Here is a 27746-nt window from a genome sequence, read left to right as displayed (position 1 = left end):
ACTAGAGTAGGGGTGGTTGATCAGTGCATCTGGTTTTGCTGCTTTACTTGGCCTGGAGCTGAAACATAACTGAAGATTAGATGTTATCTCTACTTTGACCTGATCAAAACTCTGTCTCTGTGGTCAACAGACCAGAGGCCTTGTTCCTAAGATTATTTGAACCTCATTGTCCTGAGGGCTTAATGATTCAGTAAGTGGACATGCAAGGGAGAAGGAGGCAGGTGAGTCAGGTTTCTGGGCAAGGCCAGTTTGAATCAAAAGGAAAGAAAGGAGAAAAGGTTATACTAAAGAAATGAAGTTTCTGCACAGTTACAATGTCTTTGAAGTATTTTGAGCATTCCAGATGAAATTGAAAATGGAAACAGAAAGTGGAGGAAAAGGGATAGGATAGCAATTTTTATCATATAATTAGTCACAAAACCAGGCTGATTACAAACATACTTTTACATAGTACTTATCAAGTGCTTTTACAGTGTCTCAAAAGAACTTCCAAATTAAAAGTCTGCTTAACAGTATTGGGAACAAGGTTACTTTTCCTCTTGGGGTTATCTGGTCTTCTATCTTGCCTAACAGGAACTACAAGAATATTTTATCAAGTTCTTGGTTACTAAATCAAGACTTTTGAAATGTTCTTTCCCTTAAGCTGTTAGGATTATTTTCTTTAACATCGTATAATTACTGCTTCCCAAAATATCCTGTATGGTTTCAAAAGCTTTTACTGATTCATTTTATTCCCAATACTAGTTCATATTAGGGCCTTTCTCTCCTCAATGAAATGATAGCCTAGCATAGTCATAAAAAGAGACAGAATTGGAATGAATATTGCAACTGAGAAAAAAAAGGGGGGAAGCAATCAAGGTATTATTCAAACAGTTATATTTGAAAGGGTACAGACACAATTATAAATAAAAAAAGGAAAGTGTTGTAAAAAATAGGAAGGAAGTTGTACTCAAACAAATGAACATCCTCTTGCCTTGTTTCTTTTGCCTTAAATATATTCCAGACAAAAAGCCCAAAGAAAAATGAGCCATTAGACCTTTCTCTGATTACTGATAATTCTAAAAAATGAACACCAATTTATATTTTATTTTACCACCAAATCAGTGTAGAAGTTTAACTATAGATCTCTAAAACTTATCATAGATTCTCTGCCAAAATAACCCTAGCTTGCCTTTTCTATTCTGTCCCTAGGAGGATTTCAGTTTCCTCAGAGATGATCACTCCAATGGTTTTACTACAGAATAATATATTTAAGTGGTTAAGTTTGTAAGAAAATAACACTCAGAAAATTTTTTTCAAATTCAAAAGTAGAAAGATCAACATTAACTTGATTAAGAGTAGAATTAAAAGAACAGATCATAGTCCTTCACAGTTGAAGAATATTAAGACTCTAATGCTTGTGTTTTCATTAATACTTAAATGTAGAATGGTAGGACCTTTTAATACAATAAAGCTATATACCTAAGGGGTATTTTGAAAGCATATCTTAGATTTTCTATAAAAATGTAGTGTTGTCATTTATAGATAATAAAGAACATTATAACCTGATGAACAAAAAGATAAATACAGAGCAAAAGAAACCATCAACAAAACAACAAGAAAGCCCACTGCATGGGAGAACATATTTGCCAATGTTATCACCGATGAGGGCTTAATCTCCAACATGTACAGGGAACTCATACAACTTAACAAAAAGAAGATAAACAACCCAATCAAAAAATGGGCAACGAACCTAAATAGATACTTTTTGACAGAAGACAGAAGGAAGGTCAAGAGGCATATGAAAACATGCTCAAAGTCACTAATTATCTGAGAGATGCCAATCAAAACGACAATGCAGTACCATCTCACACCTGTCAGAATGGCAATCATCAACAAATCAACAAACGACAAGTGCTGGCGAGGATGCTGAGAAAAAGGAACTCTCCTGCACTGCTAGTGGGAATTAAGACTGGTGCAGCCACTGTGGAGAACAGTATGGAGTTTCCTCAAAAAACTAAAAATGGAGCTCCCATTTGACCAAGTGATCCCACTTCTAGGAATATATCCCAAGAAACTAGAAACACCAATCAGAAAGGATATATGCACCCTTATGTTCATAGCAGCACAATTCACCATAGCTAAGATTTGGAAACAGCCTAAATGACCATCAGCAGATGAGTGGATTAGAAAACTATGGTACATCTACACAATGGAATAGTACGCTGCTATAAAAAAGGAATTCTTATGATTTGCAGCAGCATGGATGGACCTGGAGAGCATTATGTTAAGTGAAATAAGCCAGGCAATGAAAGAAAAATACCACATGATCTCACTCGTTTATGGAAAATAAAGAACGTTATAACCTGATGAATAAAAGGATAAATACAGAGGCAGTAAAGCACTGAACAGTCTGTCAAATTACAGCAGGAAGGCTGGGGAGTGTTGGAGAGGGAGGGAAATAGATCAACCAAAGGACTTGTATGCATGTTTATAAGCACACCAATGGACACAAGACACTGGGGTAGTGGGATGAGGGCATGCGACAGGGTAGGGGACGCTAGGGAAAGGTCAATGGGGGAAAAACAAGGAGATATATGTACTAATATATGTAATACTTTAAACATTGAAAAAAAATCCTGGCAAAAAAAAAAAGAAATAAGGAAGGCCACTTCATAATACTAAAGGGAGCTATCCAACAGGAAGAAATAACTCTGGTAAGCGTATACGCACTCAATACAGGAGCACCCAAATACATTAAAAAAAAAAAAAAACTCCTGGAGTTTATCAAGGGAGAGATTGACAGCAATACAATCATACTAGGAGACTTTAATACCCCACTATCACCATTGGACAAATCCTCTAAACAAAAAATCAGCAAAGAAACATCAATCCTAAATGACTCACTAGACCAGATGGAATTAATTGACATCTTCAGAACATTTCACCCCAAAGCCACAGAATATACATTCTTCTCAAGTGCACATGGGTCATTATCAAAGATAGACCATATATTGGCTCACAGGCAAAGTCTCCTCAAAATCAAGAAGATAGAAATCATATCAAGCATCTTCTCAGATCATAGTGGCATAAAATTGGAAATCAACTACAATAAAGTCAGTCCAAAAAAAATCAAACACATGGAGACTAAACAGCATGCTATTAAACAATGACTGGGTTAGCAGAGAGATCAAAGAAGAAATAAAAAACATCATGGCAACAAATGACAATGAAAACACAACAATCCCAAATCTATGGGACACTGCGAAAGCAGTCTTGAGAGGGAAGTTCATAGCTCTACAAGCCTACTGCAAAAAACAAGAAACAATGGTAATAAATTACCTAACCCTACAACTCAAAGAGTTAGAAAGAGAGCAACAAGAAAAGCCCAGTGTAAGCAGAAGGAAGGAGATAATAAAGATCAGAGCAGAGATAAAGGACATAGAGACCAAAAAAACAAACAAACAACAACAACAAAAAACAATACAAAAGATCAACAAAACCAAGAGCTGGTTCTTTGAAAGGATAAACAAGATTGATGAACCTCTAGCCAGGCTCACCAAGAAGCAAAGAGAGAGGACCCAAATAAAGAAAATCAGAAGTGAAAGAGGAGAAATAACAACAGACCCCACAGAAATACGAAGGATTGTTAAAAAATATTATGAACAACTCTATTCCAACAAACTGGACAACCTGGAGGAAATGGACATATTCGTAGAAAAATACAACCTTCCAAAACTCAATCAGGAAGAATTTAAACATCTCAGTAGGCCAATAACTATGGAAGAAATTGAAGCAGTCATCAAAAAGCTACCAGCAAACAAAAGCCTGGTGCCAGACGGCTTTACAAGGGAGTTTTACCAAACATTCAAGGAAGAACTAAAACGTATCCTCCTCAGACTATTCCAAAAAATTCAAGAGGAAGGAACACTTCCAAGCTCCTTCTATGAAGCCAGCATCACCCTAATACCAAAACCAGATAAAGACAACACAATGAAAGAGAATTACAGGCCAACATCCCTCATGAACGTAGATGCCAAATCCTCAACAAAATTCTAGCAAATTGAATCCAGCAGTACATCAGAAAGATCATACACCATGACCAAGTAGGATTTATCCCAGGTATTCAAGGATGGTACAATATCCACAAATCAATAAACGAGATACATCACATAAATAAATTGAGAGATAAAAACCACATAGTCATATCAGTTGATACAGAAAAAGCATTTGACAAAATCCAACACCCATTTTTTAAAAATACATTTTATTGCTTTTTTACAGAGAGGAAGGGAGAGGGATAGAGAGTTAGAAACATCGATGAGAGAAAAACATCGATCAGCTGCCTCCTGTACATCTCCTACTGGGGATGTGCCCACAAACAAGGTACATGCCCTTGACCGGAATCGAACCTGGGACCTTTCAGTCCACAAGCCGACACTCTATCCACTGAGCCAAACCGGTTAGGGCCCAACACCCATTTTTGATAAAAAAAAAAAAACTCTTAGCAAAGTGGGAATAGAAGAATCATACCGCAACATAATAAAAGCCATATATGACAAACCCACAGCCAACGTCATACGCAATGGGAAAATCTAAAACCATTTCCCCTAAGAACAGGAACAAGACAGGGATGCCCACTTTCACCACTGCTGTTCGACATAGTACTGGAAGTATTAGCCATTGCGATTAGACAAGAAGAAGAAATAAAAGGCATCCAAATTGGAAAAGAAGAGGTAAAACTGTCCCTATTCGCAGATGACATAATATTGTACATAAAAAACCCTAAAGACTCCATCAAAAAATTATTAGACTTAATAAGTGAATTCGGCAATGTAGCAGGATACAAAATTAACGCCAAGAATCGATCGCATTTCTGTACACCAATAGTGAACTCACAGAAAGAGAGACTGAAAAAAGCAATCCCATTTACCATCGCACCAAAAAAATTAAGATAGCTAGGAATAAATTTAACTATGGAGGTAAAAGACCTATATGCAGAAAAATACAGTACACTGAAAAAAAGAGATAGAGGAAAACATAAACAGATGGGAGAACATACCATGTTCGTGGATTTGTAGAATCAACATCATTAAAATGTCCATACTACCCAAAGCAATCTATAGATTCAGTGCACTCCACATTAAAATACCAACAGCATATTTCACAGACCTAGAAAGAACTCTCCCAAAATTCATCTGGAATAAAAAAAAAAAAAGACCCCGAATAGCTGCAGCAATCCTGAGAAAGAAGAACAAAGTAGGTGGGATCTCAATACCAGATTTCAAGCTGTATTACAAAGCCACTGTTCTCAAAACAGCCTGGTACTGGCACAAGAACAGACATATAGACCAATGGAATAGAATAAAGAACCCAGATATCGACCCAAATCACTATGCTCAATTAATATTTGACAAAGGAGGCATGAACATACAATGGAATCAAGACAGTCTCTTCAATAAATGGTGTTGGGAAAATTGGACAGACATGCAAAAAAATGAAACTAGACCACCAACTTACACCATATGCAAAAATAAACTCGGATAAAGGACTTAAACATAAGATGGGAAACCATAAAATACTAGAGGAATCCACAGGTAAAGAAATCTCAGACATATGCCGAAGCAATTTTTCACCTATTATCGCTCCTAGGGCAATAGAAACTAAAGAGAAAATAAATGTGATTGCATCAAAATAAAAAGCTTCTGTACAGCAAAAGAAACCATCAACAAAACAGCAAGAAGTCCACTGTATGGGATATCATATTTGCAAATGTTATCACTGATAAAGGTTTAATCTCCAACATCCACAGGGAACTTATACAACTTAATAAAAGGAAGATAAATGATCCAATAAAAAAATGGGCAACGGACCTAAATAGAATCTTTTCGAAAGAAGACAGAAGGAAGGCCAAGAGACACATGAAAACATGCTCAAAGTCACTAATTATCCGAGAGATGCAAATCAAAACGACAATGCGATACCATCTCACACCTGTAAGAATGGCTATCATCAACAAATCAACAAACAACAAGTGTTGGTGAGGATGCGGAGAAAAAGGAACCCTCGTGCACTGCTGGTGGGAATGCAGACTGGTGCAGCCACTGTGGAGAACAGTATGCAGTTTCCTCAAAAAACTAAAAATGGAACTCCTATTTGACCCAGTTATCCCACTTCTAGGAACATACCCCAAGAAATTAGAAACACCAATCAGTTAGGATATATGCACCCCTATGTTCATAGCAGCACAATTCACCATAGCTAATATTTGGAAACAGCCTAAATGCCCATCAGCAGATGAGTGGATTAGAAAACTGTGGTACATCTACACAATGGAATAGTACGCTGCTATAAAAAAGAAGGAATTCTTACCATTTACAGCAGCATGGATGGACCTGGAGAGCATTATGTTAAGTGAAATAAGCCAGGCAATGAAAGAAAAATACCACATGATCTCACTTGTTTATGGAAAATAAAGAACATTATAACTTGATAAACCAAAAGATAGATACAGAGGCAATAAAGCACCGAACAGACTGCCATATTACAGCGGGAAGGCAGGGGAGTGTTGGGTGGGGGGGGGGGGAGAGATCAACCAAAGGACTTGTATGCATGCATATAAGCACTACCAATGGACACAAGACACTGGGGTGGTGGGATAAGGGCATGTGACGGGGTAGGGGAGGCTGGGGGAAGGTCAATGGGGGAAAAAAGGAGATATATGTACTACTACATGTAATACTTTAAACAATAAATAAATTTAAAAAATTTTAAAAAAGATAAATACAGAGGCAGAGAAGCATCAAACAGACTGTCATATTATAGCTGGAAGGCTGGGGAGGGTGTCGGGGGGAGGTAAGAGATCAACCGAAGGACTTGTATGCATGCATATAAGCATAACCTATGGACGCAAGACATGGGTGGGGGTGGGGTGAGGGCATGTGCCAGGGGGTAGGGGAGGCCAAGGGACGGTTAATAGGAAAAAAAGAGACATATGTACTACTATTTGTAATACTTTAAACAATAAAATAAAATTTAAAAAAAATGTAGTGTTGTCTTTTTAACAATATATATTGAAACTAGTGGCCCGGTGCATGGATTTGTGCACCAGTGGGGTCCTTTGGCCTGGCTTGAGCCCTCTTGCAATCTGGGACCCCTCGGGGGATGTCGTAGAGCCAGTTTTGGCCTGATCCCCACAGGCCAGGCCGAAGGACTCCAATGGTGCTCGAATCCATGCACTGGGCCTCTAGTAAATAAAAAGTATATAAAAAGCTGTTCAACCTTCCTCAAATCATATCAGATCTTTGGTTAATCTCTTCCCGTCCTGCCCCCTCTCCCCTTCCCTCTGAGATTCATCAGTGTGTTCTATGTTTCCATGCCTGTGCATTGAGCGTCTGCCCTGTGGTGGTCAGTGTGCATCATAGCTAATGGTCACTTAGGCTTTTATATATATAGATTAATATTGTAAGTATAAATATATGCTGGCAACTAATGGAGGGGGTTATAGAAATTTACTTCATTATATAAGCTTGATTTTATAGTTTTGTTGTTGTTTTTTGTCCTTCTAGGGATATGAGGATTGGCTGAGACACAGAGCTGACAATGAAGTCAACAAGAGAAATGTTTACATTATTGAAAATGCAAAGCGAGTTAGAAAAGAGAGTGAAAAGATCAAGGTATTAATTTTTATTTATTCTTTATTGTAAAAAAAATACACCTTTTTCCTTTATGCTTCATTATGACAAAAAATACACTTTTTAAAAATTCTTACCCAAGGACAAGTTTTCATTGATTTTAGAGAGAGAGAGAGAAACATCCACTGGTTTCCTCCCACACATACCCCAACTGGAGTCTGACCCTGCAACCTAGGTATGTGCTCTGACCAGAAACTGAACCACGGCCCTTCAGTTCATAGGACAACACTCCAACCAGCTCAGCCACACCAGCCAAGGCTGCACATCATTTTTAAATGGACAATTGATTCAGTGGCATTTAATGCATTCACAGTGTTGTGCAACCATTGACGCTTTCTAATTTCAGAACATTTTCATCACCCCAAAAGGAAACCCCCATAAGCCATTAAGTAGGCATGATTCATTCCTCCCTCCCTCAGTCCCTGGCAACCACTAATCTTTCTGTTTCTATGGATTTACCTATTCTCGATATTTCATATGAAAGGAATCATACACTGTGTGGCCTTTTGTGTCTGGCTTCTCACTTAATGTAATATTCCCGAGGTTCATTCATGTTGTAATATGTATTAATACTTCATTAGTTTTTACAGCTGAATAACATTTTATTTTATGACTATACCTCAGTTTGTTTATCCATTCATAAGGTGATGGAAGTTGTTTTTTTTTTTCTATCTTTTGGCTATTATGAGTACTGCTGTTATGAACATTTCATGTACAAGATTTTGTTTGAACACCTGTTTTCAATTTTTTGGGTATATACCTAGGAGTAGAATTGCTAGGTGATACAATAATTCTATGTTTAAATTTTTCATGAATTACAAACTGTTTTCCACAGCAGTTTTTACCATTTTACATTCTACCAGCAATGTATAAGATATTTTTTTGCCAACAGATTTTATTTTAATTAATTATTAACTTTACTTTTTAGAGCAGTCTTAGGTTCACAGCAAAATTGAGCAGAAACTACAGAGTTCACATATACCCTGTTTCCCCACAGGTACAACCTCCCTTGTTACCAATATCCCTCACCAGATTTGTTACGATCAATGAACCTACATTGACATATAATTATTATCCAAAATTTATAGTTTACATTATTAGGGTTCACTCTTGGTGTTGTATATTATACGTACCTGAACAAATGTATAAATGACATGTATCCACCATTATATTACCATACTGAATTGTTAAACTGTCCTGAACATCCTCTGCACTCTGCCTATTCATATCTCCCTCCCTCCCTTCAACCTGGAACCACCACTAATCTTTTTACTGTCTCCATAGTTTTGCCTTTACCATAATTTCATATAATTAGAATCATACAGTATATAGCCTTTTCATATTGGCTTCTTTCACTTAGTAATATGCATTTATGTTTCCTTCATGTCTTTTCATGGCTTGAGAGTTCATTTTTCTTTAGTGCTAAATAATACTTCATTGTCTATATGTAGTAGTTTATTTATTGATTCACTTACTGAAGGACATCTTGTTTGCTTCTATGTTTTGGTAATTATGAATAAAGCTGCTATAAACATCTATGTGCAGGTTTTTGTGTGTACATAAGATTTTAGTTCATTTGGGTAAATACCAAGTGTGACTACTGGATTGTATATTAAGAGTTTGTTTAATCTTATAAGAAACTACCAAACTATCTTCAAAGTGGCTATTCCATTTTGCATTCTCATCAGCATTGAATGAGAATTCCTGTTGCTCCACATCAGCATTTGTTGTCGGTCTTGTGGATTTTGACAATTTAATAGGTGTGTAGTGGAATCTCACTTTTGTTTTAATTTGCACTTCTCTAATGACATATGTTGTTGAACATCTTTTCATATACTTACTTGTCATCTTAATATCTTCTTTGTGAGGTGAATGTTTAGGTGTTTTGCCTATTTTTAAATCGGATTGTTCATGTTCTTATTGGTGAGTTTTAACAATTTTTGTATATTTTGGATAGCAGTCCTTTATCAGATGTGCTTTTTACAAATATTTTATCATAGTCTCAATGTGTTATTTTTTAATTTAAATTTTGTTATTACAATAAAGAACACATCAAATTTACCATTGTAACCATTTTTAAGTGTACAGTTCAGTAGTGTTAAGTACATTCATATTGTTGAGAACCTTTTCATCCTATAACACTGAAATTCTGTAACCACTAAACACTAATTCCTCCTTCCTCCATTCTTTGACAAACACCTTTCTATTTTCTGTTTTTATGATTGACTACTTTAGGGAGATACTTCCTATAAGTGGGATCATACAATATTTGTCCTTTTGTGACTGGCTTATTTCACTTAAGCATAATGTCTTCAAGCTTCATCCATGTGGTAGCATATGACACGATTTTCTCCTTTTTGAGCTACATAATATCTGATTGTATGCATATAGCACAGTTTCTTTATTAGTTCATCTGTTGATGGACATTTGTGTTGCTTCTACCTCTTGGTTATGTGAATAATGCTATGATGAACACACATGTACAAATAACTGTTCAAGATCCTGTTTTGACAAGTTATGGATGCAACCCACATGCCCATTGATGAGTGTATAAAAAAGTTGTGGTACACAATGAGATATCACCTCACACCTGTCAGAATGGCCATCATCAATAAATCAACAAACAAGTGTTGGTGGAAATGTGGAGAAAATGGAACTCTTGTGCACTGTTGGTAGGAATGCAGGTTGGTGCACCCACTGTAGAAAACAGTATGGAGGTTACTAAAAAAATTAAAAATGGAACTGCCTTATGACCCATCAATTCCACTTCTGGGTACATATCTGAAGAAACCCAAAACACTAATTCAGAAGAATATATGGACCCCTATGTTGATTACAGTGTTATTTACATTAGTAAAGATATGGAACCAACCCAAGTGTCCATTAATAAGTAAGTAGATAAAGAAGCGGTGGTGCATATTATTCCTCAGCTATAAAGAGAACAAAATCTTAACATTTGCGACAGCATGGATTGACCTAGAAGGTATTATCCTAAGTGAATTAAGTCAGTCAGTAAAAGATAAATACCATATGATTTCACTTGTACATGGAATCTAAAGAACTAACCATATGAATAAACAATATTAAAACAGACTCATAGACATAGCAGACTGGTGGATACCATAGGGAAGGATGATTGGGGTACTGAGTAAAAGAGGTGAAGGGATTAAGAAGTACAAATTGGTAGTTATAAAATAGTCATGGGGATGAAAAGTACAGCATAGGGAATCCTATCTAATAAAGAGGGAATATGTTAATTGACTATCACTCCATCACAAAGATGGCTGCACCCACAGCTGAGGCCAAGTTCCCTTAAGGAGCCTTAACGAGCAATCAGCAGGGACCTGAGGCTACACCCTCCCCTGCCCTTGTGGGGCTTGACAGGGGACCTCAGGCTGTGCCCCCCACCCGGCGGGGCTTGAAGGGGACCTCAAGGTGCGCTTTCCATTCTGGTGCTGGCCTAGGGGACCTCAGGCTGCTCCCCCGCCCCAGCGCCAGGCCGGGGGACCTCAGGCCACGCCCCCCACCCCAGCACCAGGCCAGGGGACCTGAGGCTATGACCCCTGCCTGGCAGGGCTTGACAGGGGACCTCAGGCCGTGCCCCCCACCCAGCAGGGCTTGATGGGGTACCTCAAGGTGCACCCCCAGTGCTGGGTTGGGGGAACTCAGGCCGCTCCCCCATGCCCAGAGGGGCTTGACAGGGGACCTCAGGCCATAACCCCCACCCAGCGGGGCTTGACAGGGGATCTCAGGCCATGTCCCCCACCTGGCGGGGCTTGACGGGGGACCTCAAGGCATGCCCCCCACCCCATCTGAGGGACCTTAGGCCATGCCCCCCATCCTGGTGCCAGGCCAGGGGACCTGAGGCTACGCCCCCTGCCCAGCAGGGCTTGACAAGGGTGGGACTGGCTGGGTCTGGATCTAGCCCAATGGGGGGGCTGACAGCCGGGTCTGGGTCTCACACGATTTTGAGGCACATGTGGGTGGGCGGGGACTTGACTCCGGGCTCCCCTTTTAATGTGCATGAGTTTCGTGCACCGGGCCACTAGTATAGTCAATAAAATTGTGACAAATATATGGTGCCAGGTGGGTACTGGAAATTTAGGGGAGGGAGGGTTTTGTAAAGTATATGATTGTCTAACCACTATGTTATATCCCTGAAACCAATACAAAATAATATTGAAAGTAAACTGAAATAGGAAAATAAAAAATAAAAATGTTTTTAACAAAAGATTCTGCTTTGGCCCTAACTGGTTTGGCTCAGTGGATAGAGCATCGGCCTGCGGACTCAAGGGTCTCAGGTTCGATTCCGGTCAAGGGCATGCCTTGGTTGCGGGCACATACCCAGTGGGGAGTGTGCAGAAGGCAGCTGATTGATGTTTCTCTCTCATTGATGTTTCTAACTATCACTCTCTTTTCCTCTCTGTAAAAAATCAATAAAATATATTCAAAAAAAATAAAAGGACTTATTTAAAAAAAAATCAGCTTTGAATGGTTTAGGACTATCAAGTGTTATCACTGATTAATCATTTATTAAATACCTAGAATGTCTGGACATAGGTTCTCCATATCCCTAGTGATAGGTAAATTGACTTGCATCTTATAGTAATGATGGGACAAAGGTTACCACATAGGAGGATTACCTGAGTTTGACATAGAATGTCTTTCTTTTACTCTTTTTTTCCCCTCCATTCTCTGCATCCCAGAAGGGATGACCCTGTGATGAACTAGAGTAATTAGGATCTGAATTTTCTAAACCAGTTGTAGAAACTTGGCATTCTGTTTAGTATAAGAACCAAAGCATCCTAAATGATTCATAAAATTAAATCTGTGCTCACAGGACATGTAGTAAAAGTCTCCCATTCATCTTTCCCCTATTTCCTCTTTCTGATTTTGCTATTCCCCCATTCCCTTAGAAAGACCCCCATATTCCATCTTTCCTTCATTAGACTTTATTGCCTTAAGGCTTACCTCATCCAGGTATAATCTTAATTAAATAATTGGATGCTGTTGTGTGAGGTGCTATTTGATTATTTGATTGAGCTTTTTCTAGAGCATTTGTATGTGTAAAGAGATGTTTATAAACCAAACGTGTCTAAATGTTTAATTGTTGAGCAGGAGAGTGACTTGGTCCATATCTGCAGTACAATGGGGATTCTTTGAAAGGTTTTAAAATAAGGGAGTGACTATCTTTAAAAGAAATAAAGACAACTCTGGAGATTGACAAAAGTGGAAGAATCAGGGAAATCCGTTAGATGGCTACTGCAAAACATGGTTAAGAGTTGATATTAGGGTGATAGTAGTAAGGATAATGATAATAAAAATAGTAGTTAACATTTATATATTACATAAATATGCCAGGCATTGCCTTTTACTTTATATTAACTTATTTAATCCTTAATTCACAACAGTCCTATGAGGTAGGATGTGCCTTTTTTTGTATTATTATCTCCTCTTTATAAGTGATGAAACTGAGGCAAAGGAATGTTAAGAAACTTGTCCGCAACTAGTGGACATCAGGATCTAGTGATATATTGGATGTAGGGAGTGCGACAGAGAGAAAAAAAAAAAAGAATAAAGATAGCCTTCTTGGTTTTGGCCTGAGCAACTGGATGAATTAAATAATGCTATTAAACAAAATTCTGGTGCTATTAAATAAAATGGAGAAGAGCAGGTTTAGGGACAGATGGGAGTGAAGGGAAATAAAAAATTCAGTTTTGGCCATGTTAATGTTGAGATACCTATTAGACATTTAGATGGAATTGTCAAGACTAGAGCTCAGAGTTGTTTTAAGTGGAAATAGAAATTTGGATTTTATCTGCATATAGATGGCATATGAAGCCATGAGACTGGATGGAATCACATAGCACATAGAGAGCCTAGAAACAGAACTTAGAGAATTCAAATGTTAAAAAAAATATTGTAAGGGAAAGGATATGGATTTTGGCATTAGAAATATTGGAAGAGTTTCTTTAGATTTACTGATTATTTCCTTCATTGTATCTAGTCTACTGAGAAGCCCATTAAAGGACATCTTTATGATATCATGTTTTTCATTTCTAATTTCCCCATTTGCTGTATTTTTTTGTAGTTTCCATCTCTATCCAAATTCTTCAACTGCACATGTATGTTGTCTACCTTTTCCACTAGGTACTTTAAAATCTTAATCATAACTATTTTTACATCCCTGATTCATAATTTAAAAATCTGAACATTTCTGGGGCTAGCCCTGTTGACACTTTTATCTCTTCATGATAGGTTATTTTTGTCTTGTATTTTGTGTCTCATTTTTTTTAAATTGAATTTTGGACATTGTATATAAAAATGCTGAAGTCCTAAGTAGACAGTATTTATATTCTGAACATAGCAGGCCTCTTCTGTCAGCCCATTAGTGTTGGGAGTTGCATCAATCTAGTCAGGAGTTGGGCTGGCTTTGGTTTTTGTTTGTAGCTATTGATATTTCAGTACACCACTGGACTTCAAATTCCTGGCGTGCTGGATTGCCATTGCCTCATGCTTTGTGGGGGGCCTGGGGCTCCAGTGTTTTTCTCACTGCTCCTGTTCCACCCTCTGCAGGTGCTACATCCCTCAGATATAGTGGATGCTTCTCTCTCTCTGCCCTTTCTCCTCCCCCAGTGGTAGATCGCTATTTCTTGTTATTCATTGCAAGGTTCCTGTTTGGAACAGAGTGGTTTCTTGGATCTCATGCTCTACTCTCAGTGATAGGCAGGCCTTATGTACCTTTACCTCAGGGTGGAACTTTCTCAATACTCCCACCCCACCTCCCATGGCAGCTGAACTTAGCCTTTTATCAATGCTAAGTCCTCAGTATAGTGAGTTTTCTCTCCCCTCCCCAGCAGCAGATGGCTTTTGCTTCTACATCTGCTAGCAGAGGTGACATTTTTCTGATATATGCCAAGGAGGGTTTCTTTCCTTTCTCCTAGACACAGATGGCTTTTGCCTCAAATGATAAAAGGGTTCATGATTCTGACATAAAGTTAATCACAACCTGTATGCCTATACCAGTGAGGAAGGCTCTTTTAGGTCTCCTACCCTCTTGCTTTCTCATGAGTACCCAACAGATGCCTATAGATCTCTTCTTTTCTATCAGGCTTGCAGAGATTCTAATGTCGTGTTAGCTCCTACCAAGCTTTTTAGAATTGGTTTAAAATCTAGTTGTTTTCTTCTTATGCAAGTTTTGTTGGCCATCTCTTCATCCTGTGCTTTGACAAATGTGAAACAGTTGTCTCTCCTCAGAGGGACTTTTCATACTTTGAAATTCAGTTCACTTGGTTGCTTTGCAACCTCAGCTCTCTGATGAACTAAAAAAATTATGATTTTGTAGGTTTTCTAATATTTATGGTTGAGGGATAGTGCTGCTCTCTTCTGGCTTTGAACTTGCTAAATGTTACCAGAACTCCAGAGTTGATTGTCCAACTGGATCATGTTGTTCTCTTTCTTTAAATGTCTTTTCCCAGTTCCCCTTTGCCTTAAGGGTGAGGCCTAACCCACTAGCCTGGCCTGCCAGGACCTTTGAGATCGGGCCCATATCCATCTCACCAAGCCTCAACTTGCACTCCAGATACAGTGACCTTGATAGTTAATATCTAAGCAAATCCTAAATGTTGTAGAAGAAATTCTTTATTTGTGGTTTTTATTTTTCAGTGACTGAGAATCACCTTCAACCCTTTGAATGTTTCCTCCTTCTAACATGCTTTAGGGTTTCATTAATTTTTCTTTTGTTTATTTAAGCATCAACTGTGGTTTTATGTAAGCTACATAAGTTTATGTAATTGAAGAAGGATAGATCTAACAAAATAAAATGCTATTTACAAATTAGTTCAATTATTGATGCTGTTGCTCTTGGCAACTGATGAAGATTGGCAAAGAAAATAAAATTGTTCCCAAATAGGTCTTAACATCCTCATCTTTATCTGCCAAATTGTGTAGGAAATAGGAGGCAGGTGTGCTATTTATTAGTTCATTGTTTCACAACCACTGTGTCTTGGTTGGTGTGCCAGATATTGGCTATCTCATAAGTGGGTCATCTTCTGCCACTAGCAGCCTCCACCCTCAATCTGAGGGTGCTGTATAAAAATGTTTTCTGTATGTGCCACGGTATGAAAAATGTTGGGAAGCGCTGGACTGATGGTTTCCTACATCTTTCAAAAAAAACGTTGGGAAGAAAGTAGTTGCAGGGTATTAGTAATAATTATAATTAATATCTATCAGATGGTGACTGTATGACGGGAGTTTGCAAAACACTACCTTTGTCCTTATTTCATGCTCAGACCAGTCCTACAAGGTAGTTGCAATCATCTAGGGCAGTGGTCGGCAAACGCATTAGTCAACAGAGCAGCAAACTGCGGCTCGCGAGCCGCATGTGGCTCACAAGCCGCGGTTTGCTGACCACTGATCTAGGGCACTTACCCAAGGTCATATAGTTATAAAGTGGCAAAGCTGGGGCATAAAGTCAGGTTAGAAAGGCCTACCTATTTAACCATTATGACTTATTACCTACATTATTTAATTATCTGCAGTAGAAATGGTTCATTATTTCTTCTCTTATCTTTTTTCTCTATTTGAGCTTGGGGTACTTGCGCATAGGAAATTGTTTTTCATTGCTATATTAATTGATTCTTCTAATAGCATATGAATTGTTTGAAAATTACCTATTTGAATTTTTTTTCAAATGTTATGGGGAAAAAATAGGTGCCTATAATTAACTGAGGTTTTCTGAGCACTGAAGAAGGAATTAACACCCAACAATAATAGCTATTATCACACTGAAGGCAAAACATATTAAAATATGGATGATGCAGAGTGGAAGTGTGGTTGCCCAGGTTTCATGAAGTTCTCAAGTTGAGACATGTAGATTTTCTTGATTCATTCATGAAGTGATAATGTTCATTGTCTTATCAAACATCAATGCCAGAAATATCAGAGAGCAAACAGGTCCCTGGGTGTTGAAGTCATTAATTAGAGATTAAATTTCACTACTAGGGTAATCTGAAAGCATCACAAGTCCTCATGACCTTAAAGAGAATTCTGAATGTTCAGTAATATTCTTTTATCACCTTTCACATGGTGTAGGAGGCTGAGATACTCTCTAAGCCCCAGAACAGGAGAGGTCTCTTGCTACTGTTTTGACTTTAGTTTGTAATATAATGAATGCTTTGTTTGGAATTAAGAATATTTATATTTGTTGTTGTTTTTTATCCATTCTAGGTTGGTGATGTAGTAGAAGTACAAGCAGATGAAACTTTTCCCTGTGATCTTATTCTTCTATCATCCTGCACTAGTGATGGAACCTGTTATGTTACTACAGCCAGTCTTGATGGGGAATCCAATTGCAAGGTAATGAAGAGTAAACCTCACTTACACATTTTAAGCTCAGAATAGTTCATCAATAAATACTCCTTCTCACTGTCCCCTAATCTTTTATCTTATTTTATCTTATTTGCGTACATTTTGTATTTGAAGACAGCTTTTATGTAGTTATCCTTGAACTTCTAAGCAAATTCTCAACTTTGGGGAAAGGGATGGTATTGGGTGAAGAAAATCCATGTCCCAAGTAAAAGCCACCACATTTAAAAAAATTTTACACACACACACACACACACACACACACACACTGAGTGGCCAGATTATTATGATCTCTGAATGCATAATAATCTGGCCACTCAGTGTGTGTGTGTGTGTGTGTGTGTGTGTGTGTGTGTGTATTAGAGGCCCGGTGCATGAATTCATGCATGGGTGGGGTCCGGCCTGCCTGCCTGCTGGTCGAACTCCTGGTCGAGGGGACCAATTTGCATATTAGCCTTTTACTATATAGGATATACACTGAGTGGCCAAATTATTATGCGTTCAGAGATCATAATAATCTGGCCACTCAGTGTGTGTGTGTGTGTGTGTGTGTGTATTATTGATTTCAGAGAGGAAGGGAGAGAGAGATAGAAACATCAATGATGAGAGAGAATCATTGATCAGCTGCCTTCTACACACCCCGCCCCTCACACTGGGGATCGAGCCCACAACCCAGGCATGTGCCCTGACTGGGAATTGAACCATGACCTCCTGAATCATAGGTCGATGCTCAACCACTAGGCTACGCCAGCTGGGCACCACCACATTTTTTTTATATAACTGCTTGCATTTCATATTGACATAACTCACTTAATATTTTTTTTAAATATATTTTATTGATTTTTTACAGAGAGGAAGGGAGAGAGATAGAGAGTTAGAAACATCGATGGGAGAGAAACATCGATCAGCTGCCTCCTGCACACCTCCTACTGGGGATGTGCCTGCAACCACGGTACATGCCCTTGACCGGAATCGAACCCGGGACCCTTCAGTCCGCAGGCCGACGCTCTATCCACTGAGCCAAACCGGTTTTGGCCTCACTTAATATTTTATTGAGGCTTTTTAAAATGAGAGTAATCATAGGCTGAAAGTATATAACTATAAAAATAATATCAATATCAATAATACCTCACCTTACAGTTTGATCTCTTTACTTAAAAAGTGATGAATATTTTCTTTAAAAATGTTTATTCCTGGCATATAGGAAATGTAATCTGGAATAATTTGATTGTTTTTATAAAGATTATTTTTTAAATATATTTTATTGATTTTTTACAGAGAGGAAGAGAGGGATAGAAAGCTAGAAACATCGATGAGAGAGAGACATCGATCAGCTGCCTCCTGCACGCCCCCCACTGGGGATGTGCCCGCAACCCAGGTACATGCCCTTGACTGGAATCGAACCCGGGACCCCTCAGTCCGCAGGCCAGCGCTCCATCCACTGAGCCAAACCAGTCAGGGCTAATTTGATTGTTTTTAAAACAATGCCTTAGGGCAGGGATGGGCAAACTTTTTGACTCGAGGGCCACAATGGGTTCTTAAACTGGACCGGAGGGCCGGAGCAAAAGCATGGATGGAGTGTTTGTGTGAACTAATATAAATTCAAAGTAAAGGAGCGGAAGGGAGAGCAAGAGAACCAGATAGAACAGCCGAATCCGGCCCGCGGGCCGTAGTTTGCCCAAGGCTGCCTTAGGGTGTAGTTTGGCAAATAATGTTTGCTTTATTGCAACTAGGAAGAATTATAAATCTGTTAAAGTAAATTTGCTCAAACTGGAGATAAATTACTTCCCTGGTACTTTCTGACACAGTCAGTTCTTGGCCATTGTCCAGAATTCTATAAGGCATGAAGATGTAGCTTTTATATGTTGCCTTTAAGGAAGGATATTAATGTGCTCACCTCTGTGTGTATCCTTGAGGGCTTTTCTCTGCTTGTTTATTTCATCTGGAGTTGAGGACCAGGACTCAGTATGTGAAAAAAGGAACTTAAATGCCTTAGATGACTATATTCTATGCTTTAGAGCAGTGGTCGCCAATCTTTCAGACCTCACGGACCGCCAGTGGTCTGCGGACCACCGGTTGGTGACCGCTGCTTTAGGGTATGGTGATAAACTAGTCCACTTTAAATTGTTCAAAAACAAAGTTATATTTGAGGGAATGTCGAGGTAAAAATCAAGACATCTACCTAAAGATTACCTAATAGGGAAAAAAGTTGTTAAGTTGATCCCAATCACAACATGGGTTTTCACCCTGGCCATTGTGGCTCAGTATCATCCCATGCACCAAAAGGTCACTGGTTCAATTCCTGGCCCAGGTTGCAGGCTCGATTCCCAGTAGGCGGTGGCAGGAGACAGCCAATCAATATTTCTCTCTTTCTCTCTCTCTCTCTCTCTCTCTCTCTCTCTCTCTCTCTCTCGCTCTCTCCCTCTCCCTCCTCCCCTCCCTCTCTCCCTTCCTCTCTCTCTAAAAGTAAACAATAAAAATATATTTAAAAATAAATTAATTAAGTAGAAGTACATAGGTTTTTCAAAGCCAGGAGTAGTTTTAAATCTAGCTCAGGTACTTCCATATTATTTCCCAAAGACCATGCAACAGCTTTCCTTCTGGGTAAGTAGTACAGTCTTTGAGTCTATGTCAGCCTTTCTTTGATGATTTATAAATAGGCCCTAGCTGGTTTGGCTCAGTGGATAGAGCATTGGCCTGCTGACTGAAGGGTCCTGGGTTCAATTCTGGTCAAGGGCATATGCCAGGGTTGCGGGCTCGATTCCCAGTAGGGGGCATGCAGGAGGCAGCTAATCAATGGTTCTCTCTCATCATGTTTCTATCTCTCCCTCTCCCTTCCTCTCTAAAATCAATAAAATATATTTTTAAAAAAATAAATAAATGGGTTCGCTGGAGCCTGCCTTGAGTTCTGGGTAAATCAAGTACATAATATACACTAGTAGAATATTCTGTCTAACTCAAGCAAGACATATCATCTCCTTGCTATTCATATGAAATGTAGCCACTTTGAGCATTTTCAAGGTCATTAATTATACTATTTGTGTAATAGAACTATTAATGATTTTTTCTTTCTGTTGGCAAGATGTTAGCAGTCTTATGACCAAAAGGGCTAAGTTCAATTCATATGTGTATATTTACATCACTATACACTATGGTGAGCAAAAGAATAGGTTTCAGTAAAAGTAAATGCATTATATTTTTATGGAGTTTTCAGTTAATTATATGCATGCTGCAAATGAAATTCTCTGTGCTGTCAATATCAAGAAAAGCTTTTTTTTTTCATTAACTTTGTAATCCCCTTGCAGTAGGGATAGCTTAGTAATTATTTGTAATATACTTGAAGAATTTTATTTAGTTGTAAATGTGCATCAATATTTGTATTATTCTGCCAAAGTCTCTTGCTAAAACATATTCCTTTTCTGGAATCAGGTGGGTGTATGATTACAGAAAGAAACACTTTTGTTTTTGCCTTTTCTTCTGCTTTCATCTAGACACATTATGCAGTACGTGATACCATTGCACTATGTACAGCTGAATCCATTGATACCCTCCGAGCAGCGATTGAATGTGAACAGCCTCAACCTGACCTCTACAAGTAAATATCACCTGGTTTCATTTTACTGCTGTCTGTTGGCTCTGCCTATCTTTACCTACCAGTATTGCAAAGAAACACCCACCACTTACCAGCCTCCTTTCATTTGTGTTTTTATGAGCTGTTCCTTCTGACATGGAAATGAATCATATCAGACTTGTTCACTACCAGCCTAAGATAAAATATATTGGCCCAGGCATCTTACTAGTCATTTTTCTTTTATTTTTGTTATTTGTAAACATGACCGTCCATCAAATTTTAAGATGATGTTATCCTGTAAAGCCGATCTACCAAACTTACTCATTTACCAGAGTTAACTAAAACAAAAATAAACCACTTCATTTGTTTTCCAATATCAAAGAGAGAAGAGGGTATGGAGCCATGCATTTAGTAGGCATTCTGTCATTAGAACTGCATATGTGAATAGGCTGTTTTTTGTCCACAGTAAACAGATAAGTGGAGGAAGTAGTAAAATGGTGTAATGTCCTATATTTTACTATGCTTAGGCTTTCTGGAGTACTTTTGCTGATTAACAGTGGGATGTCAGAAATTTGGAATTTGATTTTTAAGATTGGTTTGGCTGGTTTGGCTCAGTGGATGGAGCCAGGTTCGTGTCCTAGGATAGTGTCCCAGGTTCGATCCCGGTCAAGGGCATGTACTAGTACCTTGGTTGCGGGCACATCCTCAGTGGGGGTTGTGCAGGAGGCAGCTGATAGATGTTTCTCTCTCATCGGTGTTTCTAACTCTCTATCCCTCTCCCTTCCTCTCTGTAAAAAATCAATAAAATATATATTTTTTAAAAAGATTGGTCAGTTTGGCTTATTAGAGCATGGTGACAATGATGGTAGAGTAACAGGTTTTATTCCCATGCTAGCCAATTAATTTCATTCTGTTACAGATGGCATCCATTACCTATTCCAGCCATCTTGTTAATGAGTTCTGTTGGTCATAATGGGTCAGATGATTGGTGGTGGGAAAACAAAGTAGCCATCCTACTACAAGAACAATGCCTCTCCCTCCTTCACACCAGTCCTTCTTTCCTCTTTCCTCTTTCCCTTCTGTATCCATGCTGATATTAAGAACTAGGACCACAAAGCAAAATAGCTGTTCCTGCCTTAGCTCACAGTTTGCAAAAGAGATAAAACAGTAATTCTAGGCTTATAGTACAGTGAAATCATAGAGATGAATAAAAGTCCCATGGAATCAGAGAAAAGGGAGTGACTGATTCTGCTTGAGTTAGAGAATAATATACATCCTTGCATATTTATAGGGCAACTCCTACAATTTTCAGTTACCTTAAATATGAAGGAAAATTTTAGATCAGGGAAGGTTATTGCTAATTCTCTAGACTAGATTGAGTGCCCTTGATATGTGACTCCAGAATACCTTGTACTTTCACTACCCTAGTGGTAATTACTTATATTGTAATTGCCTGTTTATTTGTCTTAGGGTAAGTAATGTCTTTCTTACTTATTAGTGTATCTCCAGCACCTTGCATAGTACTTGCACAATTAATATATGATGAATGAATTACCAGAGATTCATATTTTGGAACACAGTAATAATACGTTCCATTTTTCTGAAAAAATATGCAAATTATAAAATATTCACACTTGTTAAGAAGGTGTTAGGCCTTTTTACCCCATTTTTTTCAGAAATACTGATTACCATGTACCTAGCCATATTAAATGATTGGATCAAGCTCAGTAATGAAATCAGCTTCAAGACAGTTTGGAAATTTCTAAGATGGTAATCAAGTGTTTACTGTCTAAAACTAATGCTGTGGTTCTCAAAGGGTTACCAGGGCAGCAGTATCAGCATCACCTGAGAACTAGTTGAAAATGCAAATTATCACCTGAATCATAAACTTGGGGATGGGACCCAGAAATTTGTAGTTTAATAAGCCCTCCAATGATTTTAATGCATGCTAAAGTGAAAGAACTACTGAAATAAATAATGGTTTTGAAAGTTGTATTAACACCAGAAATCTTTCTTCACATGAATCTATAATGAAGCCAATTATTTTTATAATGTATAAATAAGACTGGTTTTATGTGTATGTACAATGCTAAGATCTTGAAAACCAATTTAGTATATTTGTTTACATTCTTATAATAATATTATTTTAAGAATTAGATTAAAATGTTACCTTATTATTTCATAATTTTTTTCAGAAATATAGTAGACATTCATAGTTCAAAGTCTCTTCTCTTTTGCATTATTTGTATTTTGATCCATTTCCAATTTTTGTGGTATATAGATTTTACCTATATGTAGAAAACTCATTTGCTATTATCTTCTTTTGCAGGTTTGTTGGGCGAATCAGTATCTATAGTAATACTCTTGAGGCTGTTGCGAGGTTAGTTTGCTATTCCTTTAAACTGTCCTTTGAGGGGGTATTAAAATAGCCAAATATTTTTTTTTATAAGGAGAGATTGAAGGTGAATAAATCTGGAGTAACTAGCCAGTATCCCACTAATGGGTCTTAAGTAACCAACCTTGTAATTGGTAGTAGCTCTTGTGTTGTAGGGTCTTTGAGTTGTGTGTGTCCTGGGCAGAGGGATAGTATTGGAAATGATGCTGAAGGTTTCCAGAATTGAAGAGCTCCAGGCACTTTGATATTCCGAAATCTCTTCTAGACACTATATTTATTGTAATAGGTTGTTCAGTGGAAGACAGTATTGGAAATATACCTTGAGAACAGTGAGTGGTTTAAAGGAGAGTCATTGAGGGTATAGGCAGTGGATAAAATGCTGGGAAAATTACCTGGAATGCTAATTATTTTTAATGCAGCACTTCATATACAAAAGGGTTTTTTCTCCTCTTTCATTTGGTACCTCAACTTTTCTATTTGGCCTTTTTACCATACTCAAAAGGAAGTAAAAGAAATGCCTAGTTGACCAATGATCCCCCCCCAAAAAAAGGCGGGTTTACTCTCCTGTCTATAAATATGTCAGTGTGTCTTTCCTACCTTGCTGTTTGATCTGTTACCTTCTCTTTCTGTCTGCTGCTTTGTCCTGTTCTTATCTTACTGTCAGTGACTCATAATCCTTTTATCTCTCTGTGCATCTCTTTACCTATGTGTGTTGCTGGCTACTCCTGTCCTGAGCTGTTAACTGTGTTGTGCCCTGCAGTAGCTTTTAGAGGGAAGGGTCTTTCAGCTTGTCCTGGGGAGTAAGCATGTGATATAATTAGATATATTCTGAACCCAGGACATAGACGTATGGGCAAAATATGTCCCCAAAGTTGATGGTGCTATTTATTGGACTGTTTGGATAAGTGGTGTTCATCTTTTATTTAGGTCTTTGGGACCTGAAAATCTCTTGTTGAAAGGAGCTACACTGAAAAATACCAAGAAGATATATGGTGAGCAATTTTTAAGACATACCTACCAGAAATATGCTTTATAAGCCTGTGCATAAATAGTGCGTGTTAAATTTTAACAGCATATAACTGCCATTTAATCTAAGCCTATTTTTAAGAGTTGGGAATTTATAAGATGGTAAACTAACTTGAGATATGATAAATAAATTATATAGAATTAAAATTATGCTATCAAGGATATATCAACTGGTGAATAGAAGAGGGTTTAAAATTCCTGCTTTTATAGGATGAAAAAAATCAATAGATCCAGTTGGATGAGGAGTTATTTGTAACTTAGTCTTCATTTTATCCTGTTATTCCTTAGGAGTTGCTGTTTACACTGGGATGGAAACCAAAATGGCTTTGAACTACCAAGGGAAATCTCAGAAACGTTCTGCTGTTGAAAAGTTAGTATGCACTGCAATTTCTTTAGTTGTTATTGAACTGAAATAGTTACTTCTCAGTAATTCCAATAAGAGCCATAATGAAAAAACAACATTGCAGCTACCATTTTGAGTACTTTTTATGTCCCAGAAACTGTGCTTAATGATTTGTATTTCTGACTAGAGGCCCAATGCATGAAGATTCGTGCAAGAATGGGCCTTCCTTCCCCTGGCTGCCAGCAGCACCTTCGCTTTGGCTGGAGCTGCCTTTCTGCTCCGGCCTGAAGCTGCCTTTCTGCCTTCCCATGCTGCCTAGAGGCCCAGAGCGGCTGGGGTGATGTGGGACACAAGCGTCCCGTCCCCGTCCGCTCGGTGCCTGCATATGCAAATTAACCCACCATCTTTGTTTGGTTAATTTGCATACTCACTCCTGATTGGCTGGCGGGTTTTGCGAAGGAATGGTCAATTAGCATGTTGCTCTTTTATTAGTGTAGATTTGGTGTAATCCTCTAAGCAGTAGTAAGTATGGAGTAATTCCTGTTAGCCTGTTCACTTTACAGTTGAAGAAATCATCTCAGAGATAAGTGACTTACCTAAGCTTACATAGCTTTTCAAGGCAGATTTTGGTTGAAATATAAATTTATTTCCTTTGCTTCTAGATAATGGTTTGGGTTCCTATAGTTGCTATATGTAAGGAGGTTCTACAACATAGATCATAGTCTCCAGGCAAATGTTGAAGTGGTACCTGGTAGACCTTCAAGCCATTTGCCACTGACATGGACCTAGCTATTGTTGGCATGGATATCCAGTACATCAGTGACACCCTCTTCATAGCTCTTCTTTCAGACTAAAAGAGTCTGCATTAAGCTTGAGGATTTCACATTTGCTTTCCCACCCTCTACTCCAAATCTTTAGGATTAAGGGAAACAGAGACAACCTACTCCTTCTATAAGGTAATGGTGTGTTTGCACCATTACCAATGAATAGGTAATATTGTGTTTGCGTTTGTGTGTCCTGTCACTTACTTTATAGATCCTTATTAAAGGTGTGTTAAGCTAGTCAGCCATTGCACTTTGGGGAGCATTGGTGACAAGTCAGGACTGGCTTTTCCATTTTACCACTTGAGGGTAACACTTCAGCAGTGATAATCAAGGTTCATTCATACAGATAGGCCTGTGCTGTGGTAACACATCATACACAGGAGAAGCTTTAGAAGACTGGATGATTTAAGTTATACCTGGTTGATATCTTAAGTAATTAGATGGTTTTTCAATCCATGTCTTATTTTTCAGGTCCATTAATCTCTTCTTGATTGTGTATTTATTTATCTTACTGACCAAAGCTGCAATATGCACTATTCTAAAGTATATTTGGCAAAATACCCCATATAATGATGAACCTTGGTATAACCAAAAGACCCAGAAGGAGCGGGATACTTTGAAGGTAATTTGTTTTATGCTAAAAATTTTAACTAGCACATTGTTATCACACCACCCTTGATTCAAATGCTGCTCAAATTAATGATGCCTTTTGTTGGTTTCTGGGTTCCCTCTTGGTGGTATGGTAACCCTAAGCCATTACGTGGTTTAAAAGTTTTAGAGTTTTGTTTTATTTTAATTTGGGCTTCTATGTTTGTTTTTAGCTCTTAAGAGTTTTAAACAATTGGGCAAGAAGCTGGCATATAAATATAGTATGAGCTTGTGATATATCATGCAAGGAGCATAATAAATGCCTACATTGAAACTTTGCTTCTATATTCCTAGCTTGGGGTAGGAGGAGCACACAACATAAGGAAGTAAAGAAGTATGGAGTCAAAAGATACATTCACTGAAGAATAATGACAAAATTGAGCGTGTTTTCACATACTGGGATAATAAGTTTGACCAATGATATAGTGTCTTTGGGAAGTTTTTTCAGTGTAGCAAGACAGTGCTTTTAGCATTGAAATAAAAAGATAGAAACTTAACTAGTTCTTTATATTACACTTGTTTAATGGGAGTACACTTAATTAGCATGAACTTTTTTTGTTGTTGTTTTAGGTTTTGAAAATGTTCACCGACTTCCTGTCATTTATGGTTCTGTTCAACTTTATCATTCCTGTCTCCATGTATGTCACAGTAGAAATGCAGAAATTCTTGGGCTCCTTCTTTATTTCATGGGATAAGGACTTTTATGATGAAGAAATTAATGAAGGAGCCCTGGTTAACACATCAGACCTTAATGAAGAACTTGGTCAGGTTAGAACTTATTTTTACTTAAAATAAATTAATATAGTTAAAATATATTTTCTTGTAGTTTGGATTACCAATGTATGTGACCATATCATGTTTGGGAATGTGAATCAAGACAAAAAATGTATACAGATATACCTTGAAGGCAAGCAGTGTTTCCATAGCTATTGCATCAGTTTTTTTTTTTTGTTTTTTTTTAAACTTTTGGTTGTTGTTGTTGTTTTTTGTTGTTTTTTTTTTTGTTTTATAAATATATTTTATTGATTTTTTACAGAGAGGAAGAGAGAGGGATAGAAAGTTAGAGACATCGATCAGCTGCCTCCTGCACTCCCCCTACCGGGGATGTGCCCGCAACCCAGGTACATGCCCTTGACCGGAATCGAACCTGGGACCCTCTAGTCCGCAGGCCGACGCTCTATCCACTGAGCCAAACCAGCTAGGGCTCGCATCAGTTATTTTGCTGGCATTTTGGAGAAAGATCACAATATGTATTGAATTTGAATGTTATAGAAATTCTCTTTAAAACTTGATGTTGTTAGATTATGGGTTATTGTTTTAGAACAGAAAACGTGGTCTTCATCAGCAACTATAACTATTTGGGGATATAATATGGGGTAGCAAATAAAACTATTTTGTAAATGCATTTTGTTCCATAAACTAGATTGACCAGAGTTGTCCTGTTGATATTTTCTTAGAATATTTCTAGTCAGATGGATATAGACCTAGAAAGCAGTTGTTTATTCCAGTTCAAAATTTTGAATGAAGGGAAAATGTGAGGGCATGCACTCCTCAAAATGCTTTTTGCTCTATATACCAATGTAGCTCAAGCTTTGACCTTGTTTCTAACTCAAGTGCATTTGTTTTCCAATGCAATGAAATCTAGCTGTAATTCTTCAAGTGATGACTTCCTAGGTGCTTTTCTTATCAGTATTCAGAGAGTTTTTCCCTTTGTCTGAATTTACTGTGTGTTGTGTAATTTTCACAAACTGAGGAAATTTTTTGGCTTCATTTAATTCTCATATTTAGAGTGTCAGGGATGTGGAAATGTCATTTCTGTGACTGAGAGATGCAAATTCAGTTAATGGAACTGTGTGGGTGAAACAGGTCCTCAGACTTGTTTTGAATCGTGCTAATTTGC

The 27746-nt window shown here is 38.0% G+C and overlaps 1 protein-coding gene across 6 annotated transcripts in view; it reads left to right on the top strand.

The window, feature by feature from the left end:
* ATP11C (ATPase phospholipid transporting 11C (ATP11C blood group)) overlaps nucleotides 1-27746 on the top strand; it is a 245535-nt gene that overhangs the window by 128579 nt on the left and 89210 nt on the right. For all 6 annotated transcript variants that reach the window (XR_013959813.1, XM_080653850.1, XM_080653847.1 and 3 more), the window contains exons 5-12: nucleotides 7548-7655; nucleotides 16902-17030; nucleotides 20531-20634; nucleotides 22940-22990; nucleotides 23933-23997; nucleotides 24320-24401; nucleotides 25670-25820; nucleotides 26417-26614. Coding sequence is in view for 5 of the 6 variants with exons in the window: in XM_080653850.1 (XP_080509976.1) it covers nucleotides 7548-7655; nucleotides 16902-17030; nucleotides 20531-20634; nucleotides 22940-22990; nucleotides 23933-23997; nucleotides 24320-24401; nucleotides 25670-25820; nucleotides 26417-26614 (888 nt within the window). In the remaining variant the exon portion in view is untranslated. The remainder of the gene's footprint in view (nucleotides 1-7547; nucleotides 7656-16901; nucleotides 17031-20530; nucleotides 20635-22939; nucleotides 22991-23932; nucleotides 23998-24319; nucleotides 24402-25669; nucleotides 25821-26416; nucleotides 26615-27746) is intronic.

This window comes from Plecotus auritus, assembly GCF_963455305.1.
Source record: "Plecotus auritus genome assembly, chromosome: X".
NCBI classification, from domain to species: Eukaryota; Metazoa; Chordata; class Mammalia; order Chiroptera; family Vespertilionidae; genus Plecotus; species Plecotus auritus.
This window is presented reverse-complemented; position numbering and strand designations above follow the sequence as displayed.